Below are 22,039 nucleotides of genomic sequence, written 5' to 3'. Positions count from 1 at the left end.
CCGACTGAAGGAAGTATTTATTAGCGTGTCTACTTAATTATCTATTTATTAGCGTATCTACTTAATTATCTTTTTAAGTCATTAACGTACTAACTTATACATAAAAAATGAAGTAAAGGTGTGTTCAGCTATGATTTTTTGCTGCTACGCTGCAACTATGGCTGCAACACCAGCAACTATAGCTCTTGTAGTTTTAGAAGGCTACCAGCGCAGCTGTAGCAATCTCAACCGAACAGCTTGTAAGTTGTTCATATAAGAACCGTACACTATATAAACCACTCTATTCATCTACTTGTGGCCAATCACACACCATTGGCTTACGGCTCTCTAAATTGTGAAGCTCACAATTTACCCTAAACAAAACCGTGAGTCCGTGACCACCTCATCGTGGTTTTTGACTTTGTTCACGACTTAGAACCTGAAACCTAAACAAAAAAAGTTTTTACCTGCCCTCTAAAGGAAAACATCTATTTGTCGAGCACTGACTGCTAGACAAACTATTTGCAAGGATTTTCCTACTCTTTTAAATGATGTTTAAACTTGTTATATGTAATCTACATATGATTTGCATATCGACATAAATTAGTACTTGACAAAAATAAATTATATTAGCTACCACTACCTCCTTCCGCAAATAAATGGCGTTCAAACATCGCATACAATTCAATCCTTATGTCGGAAACGTCCCAGACCGAAGGAAGTTTTTATTAGCGTGTCTACTTGATCATCCTTCACGCGAAATCATTAACGTATTACTCATAGAAATGAAGTATAAGTTGTTATATAAACCAGCTTGTGACCAATCACACGTCATTGACCTACCAGCTCTCTAAACCGTGAAACTCACAATTTACTCTGGACAAAACCGTGACAAGCTCACCGCGGTTTTTGACTTTGTTCCTCACTTCCTCCCATCGTCGTAATCACAATCCGAAAAAAAAAAGTTTTTACCTGCCCCCCGAAGGAAAACCACACCAACCGTCGCCCTGCCCATGCGGCCTTCGCCGCTGCGTTCACCCGAAAGAGAGGGAGGCAGGGAGCCAAGCACAGTAGATTCCCCTTCCCTTCTCTCCTGCCCCCTTCAACCCCCTCTCCTCACCTTCCCACCTGTCCGCCTTCCTCCTCCTTCCCCGCGCCGCGCCCTCCTCTCCCCGCCGCCACTGAGAGGGAGGCCGTCCTTGCGCGCGTGCGCCCCCGCCCGGAGAGGAGTCCTCCGCCCGCGCCTCCCGTGCGCCCGTCCCGACGCCTCTGGTCCCTCCGACCGCCGCCGCCGCCGCCGCCACCTCCGCCGCCACTTTCCTTGCTGTCACTTCTGAGAAAATTTCTGGGGTTTCTCTGACGAGGATCGACCGTCGGCGCAGGAGCGGGCTTTGCCGCCGCCTTCCGTTTTATGGAGAGGTTCCTGCTCAGCCTTAACCCGTTCCGGTTCAAGCCGCTCTGGCCGGCGAGGACTGCCTCCAAATCCCTCTGAAGCCCTAGGAAATCGTCCTCCCGTCCGGGGGTTCCCAGAAATCCCCCGGCCGCCGCCCTCCCAACACCCTTGTTTTCCGGGTTAATCTGAAGTTTCCTGTAAAAAATCTCTCGTGCCCTCCGAGGTTTCCGAGAGGCACCAGGCTCCCCTTGCTTCGCCGAGAACTGAGAGCCCTAAGGGGGCGTCCTCCCAAAGACCCTCTCGAGAAGGACATGACCTTGCTGCGGGCGGCGGCGCCTCCGTTCGCGTAGTGCCGTGCCCCCGGGCTGTTTTGCGTGGGCGTCCTTCCTTGCGGCGTGGGCGTTGCGGACGAGGATGGCGAGGGAGGACGGCCCGGTGTTCGTGCGGTGGAGGGAGGAGTTCGTGTCGCAGGAGCGGGGCAGCCGCGTCGTGCACTATTACCTCGACGACGCGGCCGGCGGGTCCCACCTCGCCGTCGTCGGCACCGAGAGGAGCCTTCGCCACATGCTCTACGTGGTCTCCGAGGACTTCCGCGCCGCGTGGGGGTGCGGCGGCGGCGCTGATGACGGCGGTGGGCCGGCCGTGTTTGCGCGCAAGTGGAGGTCGCGCCGCGAGGTGGTGGATTGGCTCGCGTCCTTCCTCCCGGTGAAGGCACTTAACTCGAGTAAGTAGTTCTCGATTGCATCCGTTTCGTTTTATTAGGTTTTTACTACTGAGTACATGAATTCTTCTGACATTTATAGTCACCGAATCCATAGCTCTTGTTCACTTGAGCCTTATTTTTGTGATATTCAAGGAACCTAAATTGTGTTCTGGAAGCCATGAATGCCAAAGTTGTGCTCTGAAAAGTGAAAACCATGACTGCAGCCTAGTAGTAACAGTTTGGAACCTATAAATTCTGTTAAGGTAGCTGGCCTCCCTTTACACTTATCGTAGAAGTGTTTGATTGTGATATGCACAATGCAATAAATTCATGCCTCTAAGGGCTTGTCAAACACAATGAAATGTTCTCCTTTATGCACTTCATGAACGCACCTTTCTCTTGTATTATATTCATTTTGCCATGAAGAGAAGTGGAAGATTGTGGAAAAAGTTTTATCTGCTAAGAAGCTCGAGGAGAGGCCGTTAAGCTTCTCAGCCGAAAAGGAATGAAGCTTCCCCAGGGATGCCATCCGATAACCATCATCCTATTTGGGAGTGCATGGCTTCTATTTAATACCTGTAGTTATATCTATACTCATGCACACAAACACAAAAATAACACTCACTCATGGTTGGAGTACCTTTCAGGTCAATAACTAGTCCGAATAACGCTTATATGTATTATATTAATTGATATCAATGTCTTTTATTTGTAACTAATAATTTGCTGTCCATTTCAGAATTCTCAAAATGCGGATCTTATGCGGATAATGACACCGGGTTGGATGGATACAGTGAAACTGATAGCTTTCAGCACCAAAATCTAGTAAGTCATCAGTTATAAATTTGTGTAATTTATTTCCATGTATTATGAGCTCATTGGTATTTTTGCTGTTGTCTTTGTTAGGGGAAAGACTACAGCTCAGACATTACATGGTCCGGTTCATTCTGGACATGCGGCAAGCAGCTTCGGCACTATCGAGCTTTTTGTCGCAATGGAACCACAATATCTGTAAGTTTCGTCATGATATTGTGTATACGCCATGGTCATGTCTAGATCTTCCAGAATGTCTTATGGCATCTTATTTTGCAGACCCACACATTTGTGCTGGTCTTGTCAGAGGAAGAAAGTCGCTATCTTGCATACTTGGAAGACATGTATGAAGATAAGAAGGGACAGAAGAAGGTCAAAGTGCGGTGGTTTCATCAAAACCAGGAATTTGCTTGTGCCATACCTCCTCCTCCCCCTCATCCTTGCGAAGTTTTCATTACTCCTTTTACGCAAGTAATCAGTGTGGAATGTGTTGATGATATTGCAACTGTTTTAACTCCTGACCATTATGAAAAATGCTCCAATGCATTGCCAACTTCTTCTTTTGTTGGGATACGTTTCTGCTTTCGCCAGTATAGCAAAAATAAGTTCAAGCATTTTGACTTGAGTACACTGCGTGGATATTTTAGTCAAGCTGTTGTTCTGTCCTTGAAAATTCCAGCTGAGTCAGAAAAGGATGGTGAAATCACACCTGGGAAGACTAAGTTTCAAAAGCAGTATGAAAGGCTTTATTCAAAATGTTTGGGCACTAAAATCTGTCGAGGTCCACAAGCAGACTCCATACCACCTTATCAGATATTAAATAATAAGCAATCTCCTGGAAAGCATTTCTCTATCAAGTTTATAGGGCCCCAGATTCAACTAAAGCCCACATACAGTGCTGGTGACAGAGTAGAGATCTTGTCTCAAGACAGTGGCATTATTGGCTGCTGGTTCAGGTGCACTGTTCTAAAGTCATGTATTAATCATAACAAACTGAAGGTTCAGTATGATGATCTCCAAAATGCTGATGATAGTGGGAGATTGGAGGTATGACTGATGACTTGAGCCTCTTTTCTTTTCTCCTTCAATGCCATGATCTATTCTATTGTTCTTGTATAAAATGCATTCTCTGATCAAAAGTCGATATCATTTCGTGCTTCTTCAATATGAGTTTATGTGCCTCTGTGCAGGAGACAGTGCCTGCCTCTACATTGGCTCTTCCTGATAAATTGGGACTGAGAAGCCCAGACCGACTAAGAATTAGGCCACGCCCTCAACAAAATATTTCTGTTAATGGTGCTGCTTTGATACCTGGAACTGCTATTGATGTCTGGCAATTTAGCGGCTGGTGGGAAGGAATTGTTGTCAGTTTAGAGAACCCTGCTGCAGATAGCCTCCAAGTATACTTTCCAGGTGCCTTTTCCTTGTTCAACCAATATTTCCTTATTTTGTCTACCCTATGAGAAACAAAAGTTGCTTTGACAAAATATGTTCTAGCACTGAGTTAACAGAGTAAAATCCACATGGTTAAAAGTACACCATTTTCCTGCTGGTTTAAACCCCAAATTGTATATCATTTCCTTTTTTATCTTTTCAAGTATGCTAATTTTATTAAATCTATCATGAAACAATGTGTGATCTATGTGTAATCATATTGCATCAGACAAAGATTGGGTGCTTCTAATAAATGTATCATCATTTACAATATGTGCATGAAGATGGTGACATTTCTGTTGTTATATCATTCCAGGAGAGAATTTTTTTCGGGTATGCCAGCTACAGGATGTAAGAATCTCAAAAGATTGGGTGAAGAACCAATGGGTTGATATTGAAATAAAGACAAATGTGTTGTCACGAATACCTTCAGATGGTGTCAAAACAAGGCAACCTGATAATTTTTCATCTGTTGGCGTGCTAGACTCTAGCAGTTCTGCACTGCCTGAGCAAGAGCTTGCAGCTATCCAAGCAAACTCCAATGGAGATAAACCAGTGCCTGAGCGAGGGCTTGCTGCTATCCAAGCAAACTCCAATGGAGATAAACCAGTGCCTGAGCGGGGGCTTGCTACTATCCAAGCAAACTCCAATGGAGATAAACCAGTGCCTGAGCAAGGGCTTGCAGCTACCCAAGCAAACTCCAATGGAGATAAACCAGTGCCCGAGCAAGGGCTTGCAGCTACCCAAGCAATCTGCAATGGAGATAAATCAGTGACTGAGCAAGGCCTTGAAGCTATCCAAACAACTTCCAATGGAGATAAACAAACAGAAGCTAGCAAGCAAACTGAGGTTAGTTTGACTGATAAAACCTCCTCCCTACTTGTGGAGGATGAGAAACAAACGATTCTAGGGAAGCGTCCCAGAGATGATGGTGAACAAGACTGCAACGGGGAAGTAGGTGTAGATGTTGGCAAGACATGAGGTTTGGGACTCCCAAACTCGTTAGACTCATGTACATAGCTATAGATATGGTAATTGAAACCCCCAGGGAGGGGTTTTACTAGGTTGCTGATATCAGAGCGAATTGTCACCTCTTTGTCATACACGGACCTCTACTAGTGTTCTTATTTTGCTGGTAGATGTGGTGTTTATGTTACGAGACACAGATTGCAAGCTGAATGGTACCCTTCCCAGTCACGTTATATAGCAGTATTTTTGCTGTGACGTCTTCCTGCCTCGACTATAGTTCAATTCATCGCAATCAGTTTAACTTCATTCATTTTTCTAGACTGAAATCTCGCCCTTACTCACTTGTATTGCAATTTTTGTATCTACTCTTTTCTCAGTTGGTGTCAGCATTTAGGTGCTGTTGATTCTCGTAGCCAATCATGATGATCCATTCTGATCGCTATGATGAGCATCCTACCATCCCATGAAATGCAGCTGCGCATGTTGATCTGAAGAGGTTGCCAAATGAGAGCATTTTTCACTCTGCGGGTCATGTGCCATCTATTTGTGGCATCCTGGATCTGAACTTGCCTGTACTAAGAATTCAGGAAGGCACGCCATGATCTCATCATTTTGATTTTCTGTTATGTTAGGCCTGAGGTCCCTGACAGAGGCATGTCACATGATGGACTTTGGCCTCCCCTATTTCCCTTCACACATGCAGACCAAACAGATCTCATCGCAGTATCTCACCACATATATGGACGTGTCAGGTTTGTTACATGGTAGTATATGGTACACCGTACTTGTCTACTGACTAAGCTGCTTGCTAGGTACATTATCTGCACTGAAGAAGACTGAACAGAGGAGTGTGAAGAACTTGCAGGATCTACAGCTTAGGCCATTGCTCGCCATCGACGAAGCTCCGACTGAGGAACGGCCGCAGGATGGATCTACAGCCTGAGCCACTCCTCGCCGTTGATGAAGCTCCGGCCGAGGAACGGCCGCGCCTCCTCATAGGTGAGCGCCCGGGACCAAGGCACCCGCTGCCTCGTGCTCGCCCCTGGACCCTTGCAGCTGTACTCCCCGAACAGCACCGTCCTGTCCAAAAATTGAGCCCAGAAATATCAATCTCTGAAACGATGCTGTGCCGTATCGTTTTTGTCAGGTTTGGAAAGACCCGGCAGGTAACAGCCGAGTCACATGTGGTAACTAACTGCATTTCCTTGTAAAGAACTAAAGACTGTTTGGTGAGCCTGTCCTGCTGGGCAACTGCCTACCTACTTCCTATGAATTTGATCGTCAGGTAAATTGTAAACCGGTTCAGTTAACTGTAATTGTGATTAGAGCAGTAAAAACAATATGATGATGGTAGAAGCGCAGCTCACTTTGTTCTTGTCCGATCGCCCCAGTCGCTCCAGCCCTGGGGCACGACGATGCCGCTGAGGTCGCAGTAGGAGTAGACCACCCGGGCGTACCGGCCCCACGCCCTGCCCAGGTACAGCATGCCGGAGCCGGTGAGCCTGCACCCCACGAAGGAGAACCCGGAGTCCTCCGTCGGCGAGCTCCGCTGCGACGCCGCGATCGCGCCGTAGCTCGTCGCCACCGCGTGCAGCGTGCACCCCTGCGATTTCGTTGTAACGTCCAGCAATCAGCATCAAGGAGGAGCAGCAACGGGACATCGCTGTCATTGCCAATTGGCCTGGACAGTTGTGCGAAGGGTACGAAAAGAATGTGACCACTGAATCCGTTGAGGTTTTGAGCATGGATTTGTGCAAGAGCGCTTGAGCGTCGTGCAGGGATAAGTGCCTAACGACCTGATTCCACTGAGCCGGCTAGGTAACCTAAGTGATAACCGGTGTGTCCAAGCAGAGCATTCCAAGCTAGACACATAGAAAGTGAGGGACTAAAAGATGGAGCATTTCTTGCTGCAAGAACATGAAATGGCAGGGTTGGTGAGTGCCTGAATTGCGATTTTCTGATAGCAACGTGACACCATTGATCAGAAGCGAAGGAAGGCACGGAGAAAGGCAAGCTAATGGTGTCAGCAATAAAACCAGTACTGTGGTCAAAACATGGCAGCTTGTTTAGCAGCGCAGAATGTCTGGATTTTTTTTGTCAAGAAAATTTAGTGGCTATAAACCATCGCGAAAATTTGAGAAAATTTCTCTTGCTGCCTACCTGGTACAGGGACCTTGCGTTCCCAAAAATGAAATCGATGGATCCCTGGATGTCGCAGTTGTAGAGGTAGTGCCGGCCGATGTTATCGAACAGCGTGTCCTGCGTCCCCAGGATCCTGCACCTGTACAGCATGGTCTTGTCGCCGGACAGCCGCAGCGCCACCGCCTGCTGCCCAACCGCCCCCGGCGGCGCCGCCGGCGCGGAGTTCTGCCGATCGCCGGGTTCACATTCATTCATGTAACCAGAGGATCAGATCGTGCACAACCACAACAGCTTCGGTGAAAGATATTGAACAAGCTAGGCTCGAGCGCGTACCTCGAAGGTGATGTGGCTGGCGCAGAAGTAGTCGGCCTCGACGGCGACGGAGGCGGAGTAGAAGGTGCCGACCTGGTGGCCGGAGCGGTCGATGTCCGACGCCCTGGCGTTCCACGTGATCACCGTTCGCCCGGTGCCCATGCCGATGAGCGACACGAACGGCTTCGTGATCGGCACCGTCACCTTCTCCCTGCACCCACCCGCCATTGCACACTTTTTTTATATTCATTACAAATTACAGTGAAAGAGTTTTTGCTACGCAAAATCGGATGCTTCATACCAGATTAAAGGAAGCAATGCACAAATTTAGCACCTACTTGTTAAGCCTAAAATTTGCAGTTCACAAGCTAGACGACACTGCACCGAGTTGCTTTCAAGTCTTAAACACTGAGAAAATGGAAAACTGCTACTAGTAGAAAACTGAATGAACTGGCTGTCCAAAACAAGCAAAGCAAAAAGGAAAAAAAAAGTTAGAGAAGAGTTGCAGCTAAGCAGAGAAGAGACCAAGGGGCAAGAGAGGGAGACGATCGAGCACACGTCGTGATCACTTAATACCCCATTAACGCTGAGGCAGTTACTAGAAGAGAAGAGACGCGGTAGTGGAGGCGGAGGCATAGCAAGCAGCGCAGCGGCGGCCGATCACCCAACGCACCTGTACACGCCGGGCCTGACGAGGATCTTGACCCGGCGCCGGTTGCCGGCGGGCACCATGTCGACGGCGCCCTGCACGGTGCGCGAGTGCCCCGTCCCGTCCTGCGACACCACGATCGTCTCCAGGTCGTGGCGCGCCCTGGCCTTCACGGCGCCGCCGCCGCCCATGGCGCCTTCAGACACGCCGCCCGGCGCGGCCACGGCGGCGGCCGGGATGCTGAGGTCGTCCCACGTTATGAACCCGTCCGCGGCGCCGCCCGCCGCGGAGACGGACGCGGCGAACATCAGGACGACGACGACGGCCGCGCAGGCGCAGCGTCGTCGCTCGCACCCGGCCGCGGCCATGGGCGCCGTGCTCACCCCCAGCCGCGGACCTTGCCCCCCGGCTCGGGTCAGGCTGTCCCGTCGAGTAGAGAGCTAGTCGATCGGCTGATCAGCTGCACACGTGAGGGCTAGCAGAGCTCGTGGCAGCTATGGTCAGCTCGGTCGTCGGCGAGGTGTGATCGCTGTGGTCAGGGAATGGATATGTAGAGTGCTCGCCGTGGCTGTGATTGTGTCGCTCCGCACGCTGCGTTGCATGACATGGGAGGAAGGATGACGACGACGACGAGGCGACGAGGGTGATGATACGAGAGGATTGGGGAGGACGGAATGGAATGGGTGGAATGCGAGACGTTGTAGGAGTGAGGAAGTAGTGACGCCATTAAGTACGAGGCCGCGCCTGGCCGAACCGGCCGGCCGGCCGCGCTAGGCGCCTAGCTTTCCCCCTTGATTCAGTGCCGGTTTCGGTGTGTTCCGGCAGAGAAATTCAGTGCGAGAGGCCGGCCGTGCCATGGAGTTGTGTGCACGGCTGAGCCTGATACGTGTTCTCGTGTCACGGACGATCGGAGGGCCATTTCGTTCACGGCATCGTCGCGAACTGACGCTGCTTGTAACAGCTTTTTTTTTTTTGGAATAAAGCTTGTAACAGCTTCATGCAGCGGATCGCGGGCAGTGCCTGGCACGCGTTGAGGCCCCAGTTTGTGGGCATGGAATTCAGAAGGATTAGTGGTTAAAATTCTCAGTGTCGTGGGCAAGGAACGTGGAAGGGTTGTTTTGTGCGTGAATGTTTCTGGAGTGGTGGGACGGAAAGGTTGGTCATGTCTTGCGCGCGCGAGCATTTGTTTAAAATTTGTGGGATTTTCAAACTCGTCATGGAATTTCAGAGAAGGGATGCCGGATGGGGGTAGATGGCGAGTGGTTGGTTCAGAACGGTCGGGTCATTGGGTGCAGTCCAGCACGTTCGCCTCTTCGATCTCCATCCTGTTCAGCTGCAGCTCATGTTCGTGTCAAGGGTAATGCCGTGGTGGTTAACTGCTTTTCTTGACACCTGATTCAGAAATGTTCCGGAACAGGACGCTGGTTCAGACGAGCAAAAGTTAGCAGTAGGCAGGCTACGAGTCAGCGTCAGTGTTCCTCCCAAAATGGATTCGGCAGAGGAGCATTACGTGCTGGACCTAACAGCGTTGGATGGTCAGTCAGGTAGGGCTTCTTTGACGATTAGGACGTGCTCCGTCTTCCGCGTTGGGTGAGATTTGCAATGCAGGGTTTTCGTTATTTTTTGAAGGACTGAGGTCAGGGTCAGATTTCTACTCCCTAGTGTGGTGGTCAGCTCAGCGCGCCTCAGCTGGCCATGCCCGAGGGATCGACTGAATGGTCTTGAGACTGGTCCGGGTCGTGTGCGCGTTCGGCCCTGGGCCTGTATGAGCTATCGGATCATTTCAGCCCATGGACTTAGCCGGAGACACCCGTTATCCCCTCCTCCCTGTTCTAACTTTTCATCACGAGGAGAACGCAAGAACGTGCTGATGCCCAAAGTTCTTACGTTGTCAATATGCCCAGAGACTCAGAGTACAGAACTAGAGTGGTTTTCAGTTGCGTGAATAATACAAGAACAATGGAGAAGGCAGAGGTAGCTACAGGCAAATGCATCCTTTGCACTGGCAAGCAAGTCAACAACTATACAGCGCAGCTTAAAAACTCGAACTGCTGCGGACACCAGACTTTGCGAGTGATCTTCAGACGGGATGGCATCATTTACAGGGACAAAACGATCTTCACCTTCAGCCTACCAGTTCAGCTCTTCCAACTGCCCATCCCGTTCTGCTTCAGCCTACCAGTTCCAACTCTTCCGAATGTTCATCCTGTTCCACTCCTGCATCAGACGATCAGACACAAAGAAAATTCAATATGCATCCCACAATGTTGACTGTTCAACCAGCTCAAGATGAAATGTTGCAACGAGTGTTGCTTCAAAAAGGGAAAAGATCGCAAGGAGTGATGCACCGAAGCAAACAGGGTTACATTACATGGGGAACATAGAATGCCGCTAAACCACTAGAATATGGTATTTCAGCTAGTTAGGTGACTCAGCTGCATGCAGAAAAAACAACATGCAACCTATTTACACCAACTATATGATAGTTTAGGTAAAGGTTACATATGTAACATGAGTCATGACTGCATGCTTGATGTTTCATCCTTACTCATTATGCTCTAATATCTATTACATTACATAAACTAATGAGAAGGTTACAGCAACTATATTTATGAAAATAATGCACACATTCACTTTCCATAATTGCTAACAAAATAAGAGTAAGAGACCACATGTATTGGGGGGGGGGGGGGGGGGGGGGGTTCCATTGAGAAATTTGCAGCACTGATACCTACGGTTTTCCTGTTTTTGTCAGATTATCACCTATTCTTTTGAGTTGGCAAGTTAAAATCAAATCTTCTCTTCGCCTTGCCTATATGCCAAGTACAGTTTATCATCAAAATTTGGAAAGTAGGAGGATAATTTCAACACATGTGCACTAAATTGAAAGGATAGGTGGGTAAGCTAAACTTTTCAGAGCATAGGAATATTTTCAATGATCCAATAGTGCAGGTACATCGACTGGAATTGAGAAACTGGGATTTCAGGATGCAATAAAAAAGCCTACACAATGATGACAAAGGGAATCGAGGGAGCCACGCCATTAACAGAAATGGAATGCGTGATCAGATAGAACTCATAACTATGATTATGTTGCAACTTAGTAATGCATCTAAAACTTTGGTTTTACACTCTTACTTGCAGCTTTGGATTCAGAAAAGTTAACAACGGCAGCAGAAGCAGAAATTTTAGTATTTTTTTTTCATTAGCTTACGAAGGTTACAGAAATACAATATGATGTCACTTTATTGCTGATAATCAGAATGAGCAAGATAATGCTCACAAGGGAAAGCAAGTATAAAGATTTGATGCCATGTATAAAAAAGGAGATCATATGTACATGTAGTGACTAAGTTTGCAGATAGGTCAATTAGTCCATACCTAATTCTTATTCCACGACTGCTCAACCTCAGGCCTATGGACTGACATGCGAGCAATCTCAGATATAGCCGCATCACTAGCCTGTGTGTCATCACCAGCAAGCTCCTCATATGCAGCCTCAAATGCTTCCTGCCAGAACCGTGGAAGCCGTACATGATCGCCCGTGCGTGTGTAGACATCCCACATCCGGCGCGCTAGCTTTTCCCTTTGCTCCATCTCCTGTTCAATGCCCAATTAGGCAAATTTCAGTCTTTGCCTTCTTCACAGCCCAAAAGCATTACAAGTGAGATGTTTTTCTAACACTGTAGTGCAACAATTTAGCCAGCTTTCAACCAATATAGAATTTAGTTCATTACAATGTGTAGTACTACAATCATGAAGTACAATCGTTATTGTAAATGAGGAGCTAAAAGAATATGAACTAAAAGAAGACGAGAACTGTAACCAGGACCAGATTTATCTTCACTGAAGGTAAATAATTACCCATTGAATCCATACTGAAATCTAGAAGTAATGTATTTCCTTTCCTTTCATTTCCTTTCCCTTTTTGCAAATTGCAATGCCAGATAGTTAGTGGCACATTTACATTTTACACATCGGAAGTTAGGAGTGCATCAACAGGCAGGCTAGCGTCGAGATCTAAGAGGGAGAATGGAGGGGGTCGATGAGCCATACAAGGGGATCAAATTCGTCGATGAGCGGGTCGCTTGCGTTCCCGAACGTAGCGAGCTCCCCGGAGGACCAGCGGAGGGTGACGGAAGCGGCGAACATGGACCAGAGCGCGAGGAGCGCGATGGCCGCGAGGGCCCACGCCTTGTACCTGCCCTTCCCGAACAGGGCCGCCTCGCCGGACGAGATGGGGATCGAGATCTTGGTCGCCGCCGCCGGGGTGGGGGAGTGGAGGCCGTGGTGGTGGTGGTCGACGCCGGCCTTCATGGCTCCGGCCTCCGGGGACGCGGTTGGAATCGAGAGACGGGAGTGGCAGTTGGGAATGGAGTGGAGTGGCCGAGTGAGGAAAAGGGTGGTCGGTGGTGATGCTGACAGTGGGCTGATTGTGTGCTTGAGAAAGCATTTTTTGTTTTAGGAACTTCGGAAAATCTCCTGACGATGGGTCGGGTTTTTTAATCTTTAACTCCTGCGTGGCGGGCTCGAGCTGCATGCTAGAACTACGGGGTGTTTGATACAAGATACGAGGGTCACATCGGATGTTCGGACGTTAATTAGGAGAATTAAATATAAATTAATTATAAAACTAACTGCAGAATCCCTATACTAATTCGCGAGACGAATCTATTAAGCCTAATTAATTCATCATTAGCAAATGGTTACTGTAGCACCATATTATCAAATCATGGACTAATTAGGCTTAATAGATTCGTCTCGCGAATTAGACTCCATCTGTGCAATTAGTTTTATAATTAGATTATATTTAATACTTCTAATTAGTATCTAAATATCCGATGTGACATGTCCTGAAATTTAGGATGCCGGATCCAAACAGACTCGTAAGTGCCAGCTGCCAGCTGCCGATGAAGTTGCATCATAGGCTCATAGCCAGATGAGCTTACTCTTTTAATGAAGAAAGAAAAAGTCAATTTTACTCTCTCAAAACATTCATCAGCGTTTTCACATTTGTTATGTGCTGTGTGCATTAATCGTTTTTTTAACCCCAGCATTGGCACAACAAGCATGTAGCTTGATCTTTTATATTGTGATTATTGTCTCTCACTCTCTTCACTGGCAAACACATTTGAGCCTTGAACAAATCTCTCTCTTGTGTAATATCTTTTGTTTCTTTTTTCGCATTGACTATATGCTTTCTAATATAATATATGCCGTTAGCCTTCTCGTGCCCTATCAGTTTTAATCTTGATCACGGCCACTTATATTGCAACCTTGCAAGTACTTTTATTGTACTCTTGGAAAAGGACCACGTTCTATGTTCGAGAGAGTACCATTATCCGTTTGTCTACTTTAAGTTAGACTTATTGTTGAATCGTACAGAATCATAGTGTAGGAAAGTGGTAAATTGTTTGCTCTTGGTCAATATTCTTTAGACAAGCTTTTTGATCGAGATTGTTTGTGTTTAGATAATTTTAAAATTATTATTACTTCTTATTGTTTTCGATCGGCAATCTCATCATTTGAGGGAGTGTTATTGTTGGAAGAAAATCATGTATACCATAAACATAGGCACTAGATACAAGCGTGATGGAGTGAGTCTCCCCATCGTAATATTCACATTTTTATCCACTTCGTCTTGTCTCATAGTCTAAACAACTTACGCCCCTTTGGTATTTAAACCACTCGATTTGCATCTATTTTTTCCTTCTTCGTTGTAAATGTGCAAATGCGTCCACATGTATGCTATTCTCAGGTCAATCTACTCATAATATGAAGGGATCAGGTAACTTTGAGCCAATGACCTAACAATTATCCTCTACTTGTACTTCTCATGAGTCCATCTATAGTTCTAGATCACGTATGCTGTTTTAAACCCACCTACCCTATACTCCCCCTAAAAACCCAAATCCATGAACCATTAGAAACCGAGAAAAGGAGAAAATAACATTTCCTTCTATGAACCATATATGTACATGCTAAGATATCTGTCATTGAGTAGAACTCCCAAAAACTTGTGCGTGGAAATTATTGTAATGAACTAAGATTTTTTTATTTCACTAGAATTGAAACGCGGAGCTTTGAAAGTTTTATTTTCAGAACACCATACAAAGCACCTGCTATGTCAATTCGTTATGATCCAACCAACTTATTTAATGGAAATATCGCTACAAGGTTAGATGATGGTTAATTGAGTATGAGAATACACCGCTTATATTCCTCTTAGCCTATGATGGTAGAGACATGTACATGTTTGTATGTACCGTATTACTAAGAGAAGCTAAAATTGCTACTCCCTACGTTCCAAATTATATGTTGTTTTGACTTTTATACGTTCATAGATATTATTATACATCTAGGTATAGGTTATATCTAAGTAAATAACAAAAATTATAAATCTAAGGGTGCATTTGAACGACAGAATCAGTTCCATATTTAAGTAGAAATGGCAGAATCTGCGCCAACCACAATATAATCAAAAACGTTTCCATGAGAATTGGAGAGAAATGTTTCTTCTTTTTGATCTACAAGAGAGAAACAACATTTTAGGTGTTTCGCTTGATTCTAGTTCTGGTTTCAAAGAATGGCATTTTAGGTGTTTCGCTTGATTCTAGTTCTAGTTTCAAAGAATGGCATTTTAGGTGTTTCGCTTGATTCTAGTTCTGGTTTCAAAGAATCCAGTCAGCTAGCCAAACGGTTACATAAAGTGATTCTGATTCATCTGAGAAACGTTTCCAGAGAGAATCCAGATCCGAACGTTTCTACGAGAATCTGTAACCGTACCAAATGCACCCTAAGGGCCTGTTTGGCTCTAGGGTGTTAAATTTTAGCACCCGTCATATTGGATGTTTGGATGCTAATTAGAAGTATTAAACATAGGCTAATTATAAAACTAATTGCACAGATGGAGTGTAATTCGCGAGATGAATCTATTAAGCCTAATTAGTCCATGATTTGATAATGTGGTACTACGGTAACCATTTGCTAATGATGGATTAATTAGGCTTAATAGATTCGTCTCGCGAATTAGCACAGGGTTCTGCAATTAGTTTTATAATTAGTTCATGTTTAGTTCTCCTAATTAGCATCCGAACATCCGATGTGACACTGTTAAAGTTTAGCACCTCGTATCCAAACACCCCCTAAATAAACAAAAACGACCTATAATTTAGGATGGATGTAGTATCAAACATATGTAAAACATTAGTTTTAGACTCTTAACTACTAAGATCTCATGAACTACTCTTATAGCTATATATTGAGCAATGGAGATCTTACAAAAACTAAAAGGAGCCAGCTAAATCCGATCAAAAGCAAATCTGCGCGAAGTAATCTAGTTAACTATACAACCTTTACTACTTCTGAAAGAAGATGTTTCCAACTAATCGCTTTATCTGAAATTGTTGGAGCACAAACTCTCACCGAAATGGCAAACGAAGTTTTAGAGGATGAGCAAAACATAGTAACTACTTTAACCCAAAACCGGCACCAGCTTTGCACGCGTAGATCCTATCAACGCGGCCGTGCCGTGTTCCCCAAACCGTCGCCATTGCAAGGCCAGCACAACGCTGATCTGGGTCCACATCAACCAGTGCCAGTTGCCAATCGCCACATCTCTAGCCGCCCTACGGGGCCCCACTGCCAGTCTGCGCAGCCCCTACTCCACCGGGTAAAGGGTAGGCAGAAGAAACCAGACGCCAGCCACACAGATCCGACGGTTCACATCGCCTCAATCCAATCGGACGGTCATCTGCTCGCTATGCTCACCTCCAGACCCGCACAAACCCAGCCACTTCCACCTGGGTCCCATAAAAGCGTGGCCCATCCTGTCAGCGATTCGCTCTACTAAACCCGACGTCCGGGTGGGCCCATGAATTAACTAATAGTATCTCGTGCTTAAAGAAAAAATCAGACGAGGAAAAAAAGAAAAACGGAGCCGGAGAAAAAGATGCTTTTGGCATCATCCAGCCCACCACGCCTCTCCGCCCCGCTTCCCCACCCGCCTCCTCTCAGAAGAAACACACGCCCCTCGGATCCTGCCACGTGATCGATCCGCGCCCCACCATCCGAGCGCTCCCATTGGCCGTCCAGGCAACCCCCTCGCCCACCCTCCCTGCACCGGGTCCACGGCGCGCCCCGTGAGCCGCCCCCCTCTTCCCCAAATGGCGAGGAAAACACCCTCCCCGTATAAATCACTCTGTATTTCAAATCCCCTCGAAACCAAACAGCCCCGGAGGAAAAAAAAATTATTATTGAAGAAGGGGAAGAGATGGTGGACGAGGCGTGGGAGCGGGCGGTGGAGGCGGCGCTCCACGCCGGCGGCGAGGGGAGCTCGTCGCCAGCGCGGAGCCTGACGCTGGATGGCGCCGTGAAGTGCATGCACGGCCGGCTCCCGGCGGCGGAGATACTGGAGCGGCACCAGAGCCTGGAGCACCTCTCGATCGCCGGCATCGGGGTCACGTCGCTCGAGGGGTTCCCGCGGCTGCGGAACCTCACGCGGCTCACGCTCTCCGACAACCGCATCGCCGGTGGCCTCGACCACCTCGTCGCCGCGGGGCTCTCCTCGCTGCGGGACCTCGACCTCAGCAACAACCGCATCCAGGACGTCGACGACCTCGCGCCGCTCGCCGACCTCCGCCTCGTCTCGCTCGACCTCTACGAGTGCCCCGTCACAAGGGTCAAGGACTACAGATCCAGGGTGTTCGGGATGATCCGGACGCTCAAGTACCTCGACAAGATGGACGCCGACGAGAACGAGCGCCCCGAGTCGGACGACGATGACGATGATGGCGAAGGGGAGGGGGATGGCGACGGGGACGGGGACGGCGACGGCGACGAAGATGAAGACGATGAGGAGGACGAGGACGACCCCGGGAGCGGCGAGGTTGCCAACGGGGGTGTCTCTCACTCGCGCGGTGGCGTGGCGTCGCATCCGGTGGAGGTGAATGGGGTGATCGATGTGGACGAGGAAGAGAGCGATGCTGACGAGGTCGTCCCGAACGGGGGAGTCGAGCACCACCATGGGGCGAACGGGTTTCGGGTCGCGGTGGCAGGAGAAGCCCCAGAAGAGGAGGATGAGGACGTGGAGGATGATGATGAAGATGATGATGAGGACTTTGAGGAGGAGGATTTGGGGGAGGAGATCGATGAAGATGGTGATGATGAGGATGCTGTTGTGGAGGTTCATGACGTACCGAGTAGTGATGAGGAGGAAGATGGTGTTGAGGAGGATGAGGATGAAGAGGATGATGAAGAGGAGGTTGAGGATGAAGGCGAGGAGGCTGAGCCACAGAGCAGTGGGAGGGTTGCCATGATGACAGGGGAGGATGGAGGAGAAGAGATAGATGGACATGAGCATGGAGAAGGGGATGATGAGGACGAGAATGGTGAGATTGGAGAAGAGGATGATGAGGGACTGGAGGGTGATAGGGTTTATGAGGAGGGAAATGATGATGAGGATGCGGATGATGAGGTATAACACATCAACTTCCCCGCAAGTGTTTTAAGTACTTTTACCATTAATTGCAGTTTCCTGTTTGTTCGATTGGTAATTCGTTTAGTATTGTCTGTTAGTTCATAATGTTGCATAGAATTGCGGCAGTTTTTCTTCAGCAGATATTGCGATACTATTGTTTGTTAGTTCATAATGTTGCAGAGAATCGTGGCAGTTTTTCTTCAGCAGATATTGCGTTACTAGTATCGCGTTTGCTCAGTATACGTTACTTGTGATGCATGCATAACTGAAAGTAGGGAAATTAAGTTGGTTCGGCGTCCCCTGTTGTGTCTGTTTTAGCAATAGGTTATCAAGGATGGTTGTTAACCGAAGTGTGCTGCTTAGGAGCATTTGGGGCACGTTTACATCCATTACATCTTTTTTGGCTTACATTATAATTACTTTTTTGCATGGTGTCACTGCTTCTATCTGAAATCCTTTTGTGCCTAAAATGCAACTTTTTCGACTGAGTTATCTGTAGTTATTGGTGGCATGGCCTGACAATGATAACCTAACTGTGGTATTAGTATGCCAACTTTTGGCAGTCTGAAAATTTTATTTTGTCTAGGATCTGTTGGGTGGTTTTTGGAAGTACGATTTTTTTTTTGTTGTTGCCTGATCTGTTGGATACTTGGATGATTATATCAGGAGCTTTGCCTTTGTTATATTTTGTTCTTTTATGCGTGTACTTTTCTGTGTACGTGTTTCACATAGTTCTCCATGAACTTGGGCACTATGTTTTGTGCCTCTTTGTCCCGGCAGTAGATGAAATTTGAGTGACCCCCTAGTAATAAGGATCCAGATTATTTTTGTCCTGCCTTGCACCTTATATTCATATATTTGTTTATGATCTGTTAATCCATGTACTGCAAGGTTTTTTTTATTAAAAAAAGGTGGCTCTGTGAGTTACTTGCATCATAAACTGGTTTCTTAATTTCTTGGTCAATATTATGGCTAGACTATTTGCTATGATATTTCAAGATAGCGAACTTTATTTTATCAAGTTTGTATTCACAATACTATGGTTTATACTCCCTCTGCTCACCTAAAGTTGATGTTTAGGACATGATATTTAACTTCTATCTAGTTCATTTTGGATTTCTGGGACGTTACCTTTTAGTGACCGAAGGGAGTATTTGATTTCTTGTTGGCTTAATAGCCTAATCTTTTAAGTGTTGTGAGTTTGGGATGGTACCCTACATATTACCTGTTAATGACTGAGTGTTGTGTTCTCTCTTTGCTATGTCCAGGGTTTACTGATTAGAATTGTTATCTGCATGTTTTGCTAAATCTTTGAATATCTGGGCCTCCTGGTACCTTGAGATTTCTTGTATTTTTGGTCTTCTGCATGTTGCTTCCCAACGTTCTGCCTTGAGTTTTCTGTATTTTATTTTCAGCACTTCATTTTTTGTGTTTATGGAGGGAAAAATATGCAGGTCTAACAATGGATCCTTGTAAATTTTTATTTCTCCAGGATGAAGACACAGAATATCTTGTTCAACCAATCGCCCAACCTCAGGCCATGGCCATTGGAAGTGACTTTGATGCAGCTGATCCTGACGATGCTGATGAAGACAGGGATGAGGTGGATGACGATGATGAGGGGGCCACAGACCAGCCTTCATCCTCGCAGGGCACCAAGCGGAAGAGAGATGATGATCCGTCGGGCAGTGGCGATGACAGTGAGGATGATGGTGTTGAGGACTTAAGGCCCTTCAAGCACCACTGACGAAGCAACCAATGTACATGGATCCTCTACCTCCCCCTTTCTCTCAGCTAGAAGTAAGCAGCAGGATCAGCAGCAGCAGGCAGCAGGAACAGAAATGGTGGGTTTCCCCTGTCTTTCTTTTTTTTTTATCGGTTTTTCGTGTAAAGACTTTGAATTGAGAGAGCTTCAGCCTCCTCTTCAAATAGCAGATTTTAGGAGGTAATGGAGAAACACCTTGTGTAGCCTTGTAGGCTAGTAGCCAACCAGATGAGTTAATCAGTCTTATCTCTTGCCTGAACCCCCTTTTCTGTTCGATTTTTCCGTCCAGTTTTTCAAATGGTAGCTGCAACCCTGGGGTTTCCCTCCACCCTTTCAAATTTCTGTTGCATTGGCGGTATAGGCATGCTCCAACTGTAGTTTTCCCTCCAAAAGAAAGCCCGGGAAATGCCCCCCATTCAAATGCCCCTAGTAGCCGTTGCCTCCATTTGAATTCCTGAAGTACTGCATCTCCAATTGGCTGAATTGCGCTCTGTTCTGGTTACTGCTTTGAGATAGGTGAAATGCATGTGGTTGCAGCGATGGAGGCGCCGCCCTCAGCCTGTAGAGGCAAAGGCAACCGGAGCTTCCCAGTTCTTGTATTTTTAAGCGAATTATTTTGGTTGGAGTGGCCGCTTCAGGGCCTCTGCAGCGGCGGCCTGTGTGTCTGCGGTTCACGGTGGTCGCGCCGTGTTGCTCGTGGTCTATCACTTGGCCGGGGTCCTGTCTCTCTGCCTGGCGGGTCCCGGTTGCAGGGTGTATTAAGGCGCCTGTTCGTGCAGTGAAATCAGGCTTGGCGTAAAAAGGGGTTTCAACGGTGTTGGGCGCTGAACGGCTGAAGTGGAGTGGAGCAATTCCCTTGCTTGTTTGGGTGTGAGAGGAGCCGGGGGGACGGCGGAGTACAGCCGCTGCATTTCCCTTTTGCTTTTGGCAAGTTGCGCTGGTGGGGGTGGATGGGGACGGGAGGCGCAAGTGGTGGCGGTAGTGGTGGGGGCGGGGGTAACGTGACCTGGTGGTGGCGTGATCCCGTGGGTGGGTCAGGTTTGGTTCGCGACTTGGGAGGGTTGAGCGTTGTCGGCGTGCGCGGCCCGAGGGACGTGGGGTAGGCGTAGGCCGCCCAAGGACAAGGAGGGGAGAGCAGGAGGAGATCCGGCGGATCCGGAGGACGGGGGTGTGCCTCCGCCGGATGCTTCTCGGCCTCTCGCCCTATAGGGCAACCCCTTCCCCTCCCTTCTTTAGCTCGCGGTTTAATGACGGTACTGCCCCTGCGCCTCGGTGCCGGTCCCGCCGTGTTGAATAATCAGCTCCCCTAGTTTGACACGTCTCCGACGGAGCACAAAGTGCGACGCGTGACTATGACTTGAGCCGAGGGCCACTTTAGGTGTGGTGGGGTCGTTAGGCTCTGGACCCGCATGTCGGTGTCTCATGGCGGGACATCGTAGGGCAGCCAAAGGCATGTACTCCGCAGGTGGGTGGGTGTGGGTGGATGGCTTTGGTGATTACTCGGAGTTACTGCCCGTCATTACGGCGCAGCTTACCAGACGCGTGCCGACGACGGTGATAATGACATGGACCGGGCTCACAGCGTACGTTGCCTGCGCCGCGTGGCCAAGCCTACGCTCTTCTGCGCATGTGGTCCGGGTCTGCAGATCGGTGTATGGAATCGTGATACGGCGGAGCGACGAGGGCAGGTACGCCGGGCAGGGCTGGCAGCAGGCACCAACAGTTCGGCACGCTATACCCGTGAGGCGTGATTGATGAGCCAGCAGGCAGAGCAGGGCACCGGGCCACCGGCGCCACAGGACCAGGCGGCGCTCCGGCGAAAGCGGTGACTTCAGATGCCTTCGAGTATAGGATTTTTCTCTACGAGAATACTCTGTTGTTGATTGCAATAGACGGGAACGGGTCGGGCGGGAGGCCTGCACGCTACCGAGCTGTTTGTGCAGGTGTGCAGCGTTGTCCTACGTTATCTCGCCGGGTCTCGTGCGCCGAACTACGGGGTCAGGCGGGCAGCCGAACTCGAAGCGGCGATGGTGGGGGTGGTGCCCAAGTCATAAAGTTGTCGCTGGGGACGGATGCCCCGCTAGCGGGGGCCACTGTCATTGGTCACCGCTGCTGCGAGACGGGGCCTCGGCGGATTTGCCGTGCCCCCGCTACCCATAAGCTACCACAGTGGCGTAGCTCGGAGCTAGCTGTGTTGAATAGTGGGAAAAAGGAAAAGAAATAGATTAGTGTGGAGTGAGACAGTCTTGAATGTTTTTTTTGATGCACTTCTCTCTTACAGCATAATATTTAATGCTACCTTCTCTCCTCCTCATTTCATTGCTTAGAGCTAGTTGCTGCCTTCTCTCCTTCTTTCCTCTTATCTAATCTAATTGCTTAGAGCTGGTACTAACTCATGCCGG

The 22,039-nt window shown here is 48.0% G+C and overlaps 4 protein-coding genes across 4 annotated transcripts; 2 read left to right on the top strand and 2 right to left on the bottom strand.

Annotated features, from left to right (window-relative positions):
• Window positions 1-1,023: 1,023 nt before the first annotated feature.
• Window positions 1,024-5,546, top strand: LOC117843424 (uncharacterized). Its single transcript, XM_034724012.2, has 6 exons — window positions 1,024-2,096; window positions 2,815-2,900; window positions 2,982-3,086; window positions 3,168-3,935; window positions 4,079-4,301; window positions 4,639-5,546. The coding sequence occupies exons 1-6, from the start codon at window positions 1,787-1,789 to the stop codon at window positions 5,301-5,303; spliced, it is 2,157 nt and encodes a 718-aa protein (XP_034579903.1). The 5' UTR covers window positions 1,024-1,786; the 3' UTR covers window positions 5,304-5,546.
• Window positions 5,547-6,004: 458 nt separating this feature from the next.
• On the bottom strand, window positions 6,005-9,266 carry LOC117843425 (pectinesterase QRT1). The gene is made up of 5 exons (XM_034724013.2): window positions 8,419-9,266; window positions 7,767-7,956; window positions 7,452-7,658; window positions 6,659-6,894; window positions 6,005-6,371 (listed from the first exon to the last, which is right to left on the bottom strand). The coding sequence occupies exons 1-5, from the start codon at window positions 8,760-8,762 to the stop codon at window positions 6,224-6,226; spliced, it is 1,125 nt and encodes a 374-aa protein (XP_034579904.1). The 5' UTR covers window positions 8,763-9,266; the 3' UTR covers window positions 6,005-6,223.
• A 993-nt stretch (window positions 9,267-10,259) lies between these two features.
• On the bottom strand, window positions 10,260-12,827 carry LOC117843427 (uncharacterized). Its single transcript, XM_034724015.2, has 3 exons — window positions 12,451-12,827; window positions 11,776-11,994; window positions 10,260-10,611 (listed from the first exon to the last, which is right to left on the bottom strand). Exons 1-2 carry the CDS (start codon window positions 12,709-12,711, stop codon window positions 11,776-11,778), a joined length of 480 nt encoding a protein of 159 aa, XP_034579906.1. The 5' UTR covers window positions 12,712-12,827; the 3' UTR covers window positions 10,260-10,611.
• A 3,785-nt stretch (window positions 12,828-16,612) lies between these two features.
• Window positions 16,613-19,896, top strand: LOC117844716 (acidic leucine-rich nuclear phosphoprotein 32-related protein 1). The gene is made up of 2 exons (XM_034725478.2): window positions 16,613-17,869; window positions 19,365-19,896. The coding sequence occupies exons 1-2, from the start codon at window positions 16,667-16,669 to the stop codon at window positions 19,617-19,619; spliced, it is 1,458 nt and encodes a 485-aa protein (XP_034581369.1). The 5' UTR covers window positions 16,613-16,666; the 3' UTR covers window positions 19,620-19,896.
• Window positions 19,897-22,039: the final 2,143 nt, after the last annotated feature.

Source organism: Setaria viridis, chromosome 2, assembly GCF_005286985.2.
Source record: "Setaria viridis chromosome 2, Setaria_viridis_v4.0, whole genome shotgun sequence".
In the NCBI taxonomy this organism is placed as follows: domain Eukaryota; kingdom Viridiplantae; phylum Streptophyta; class Magnoliopsida; order Poales; family Poaceae; genus Setaria; species Setaria viridis.
Note: the sequence above shows the minus strand (reverse complement) of the source record. Positions and strands in the feature narration are given on the sequence as shown.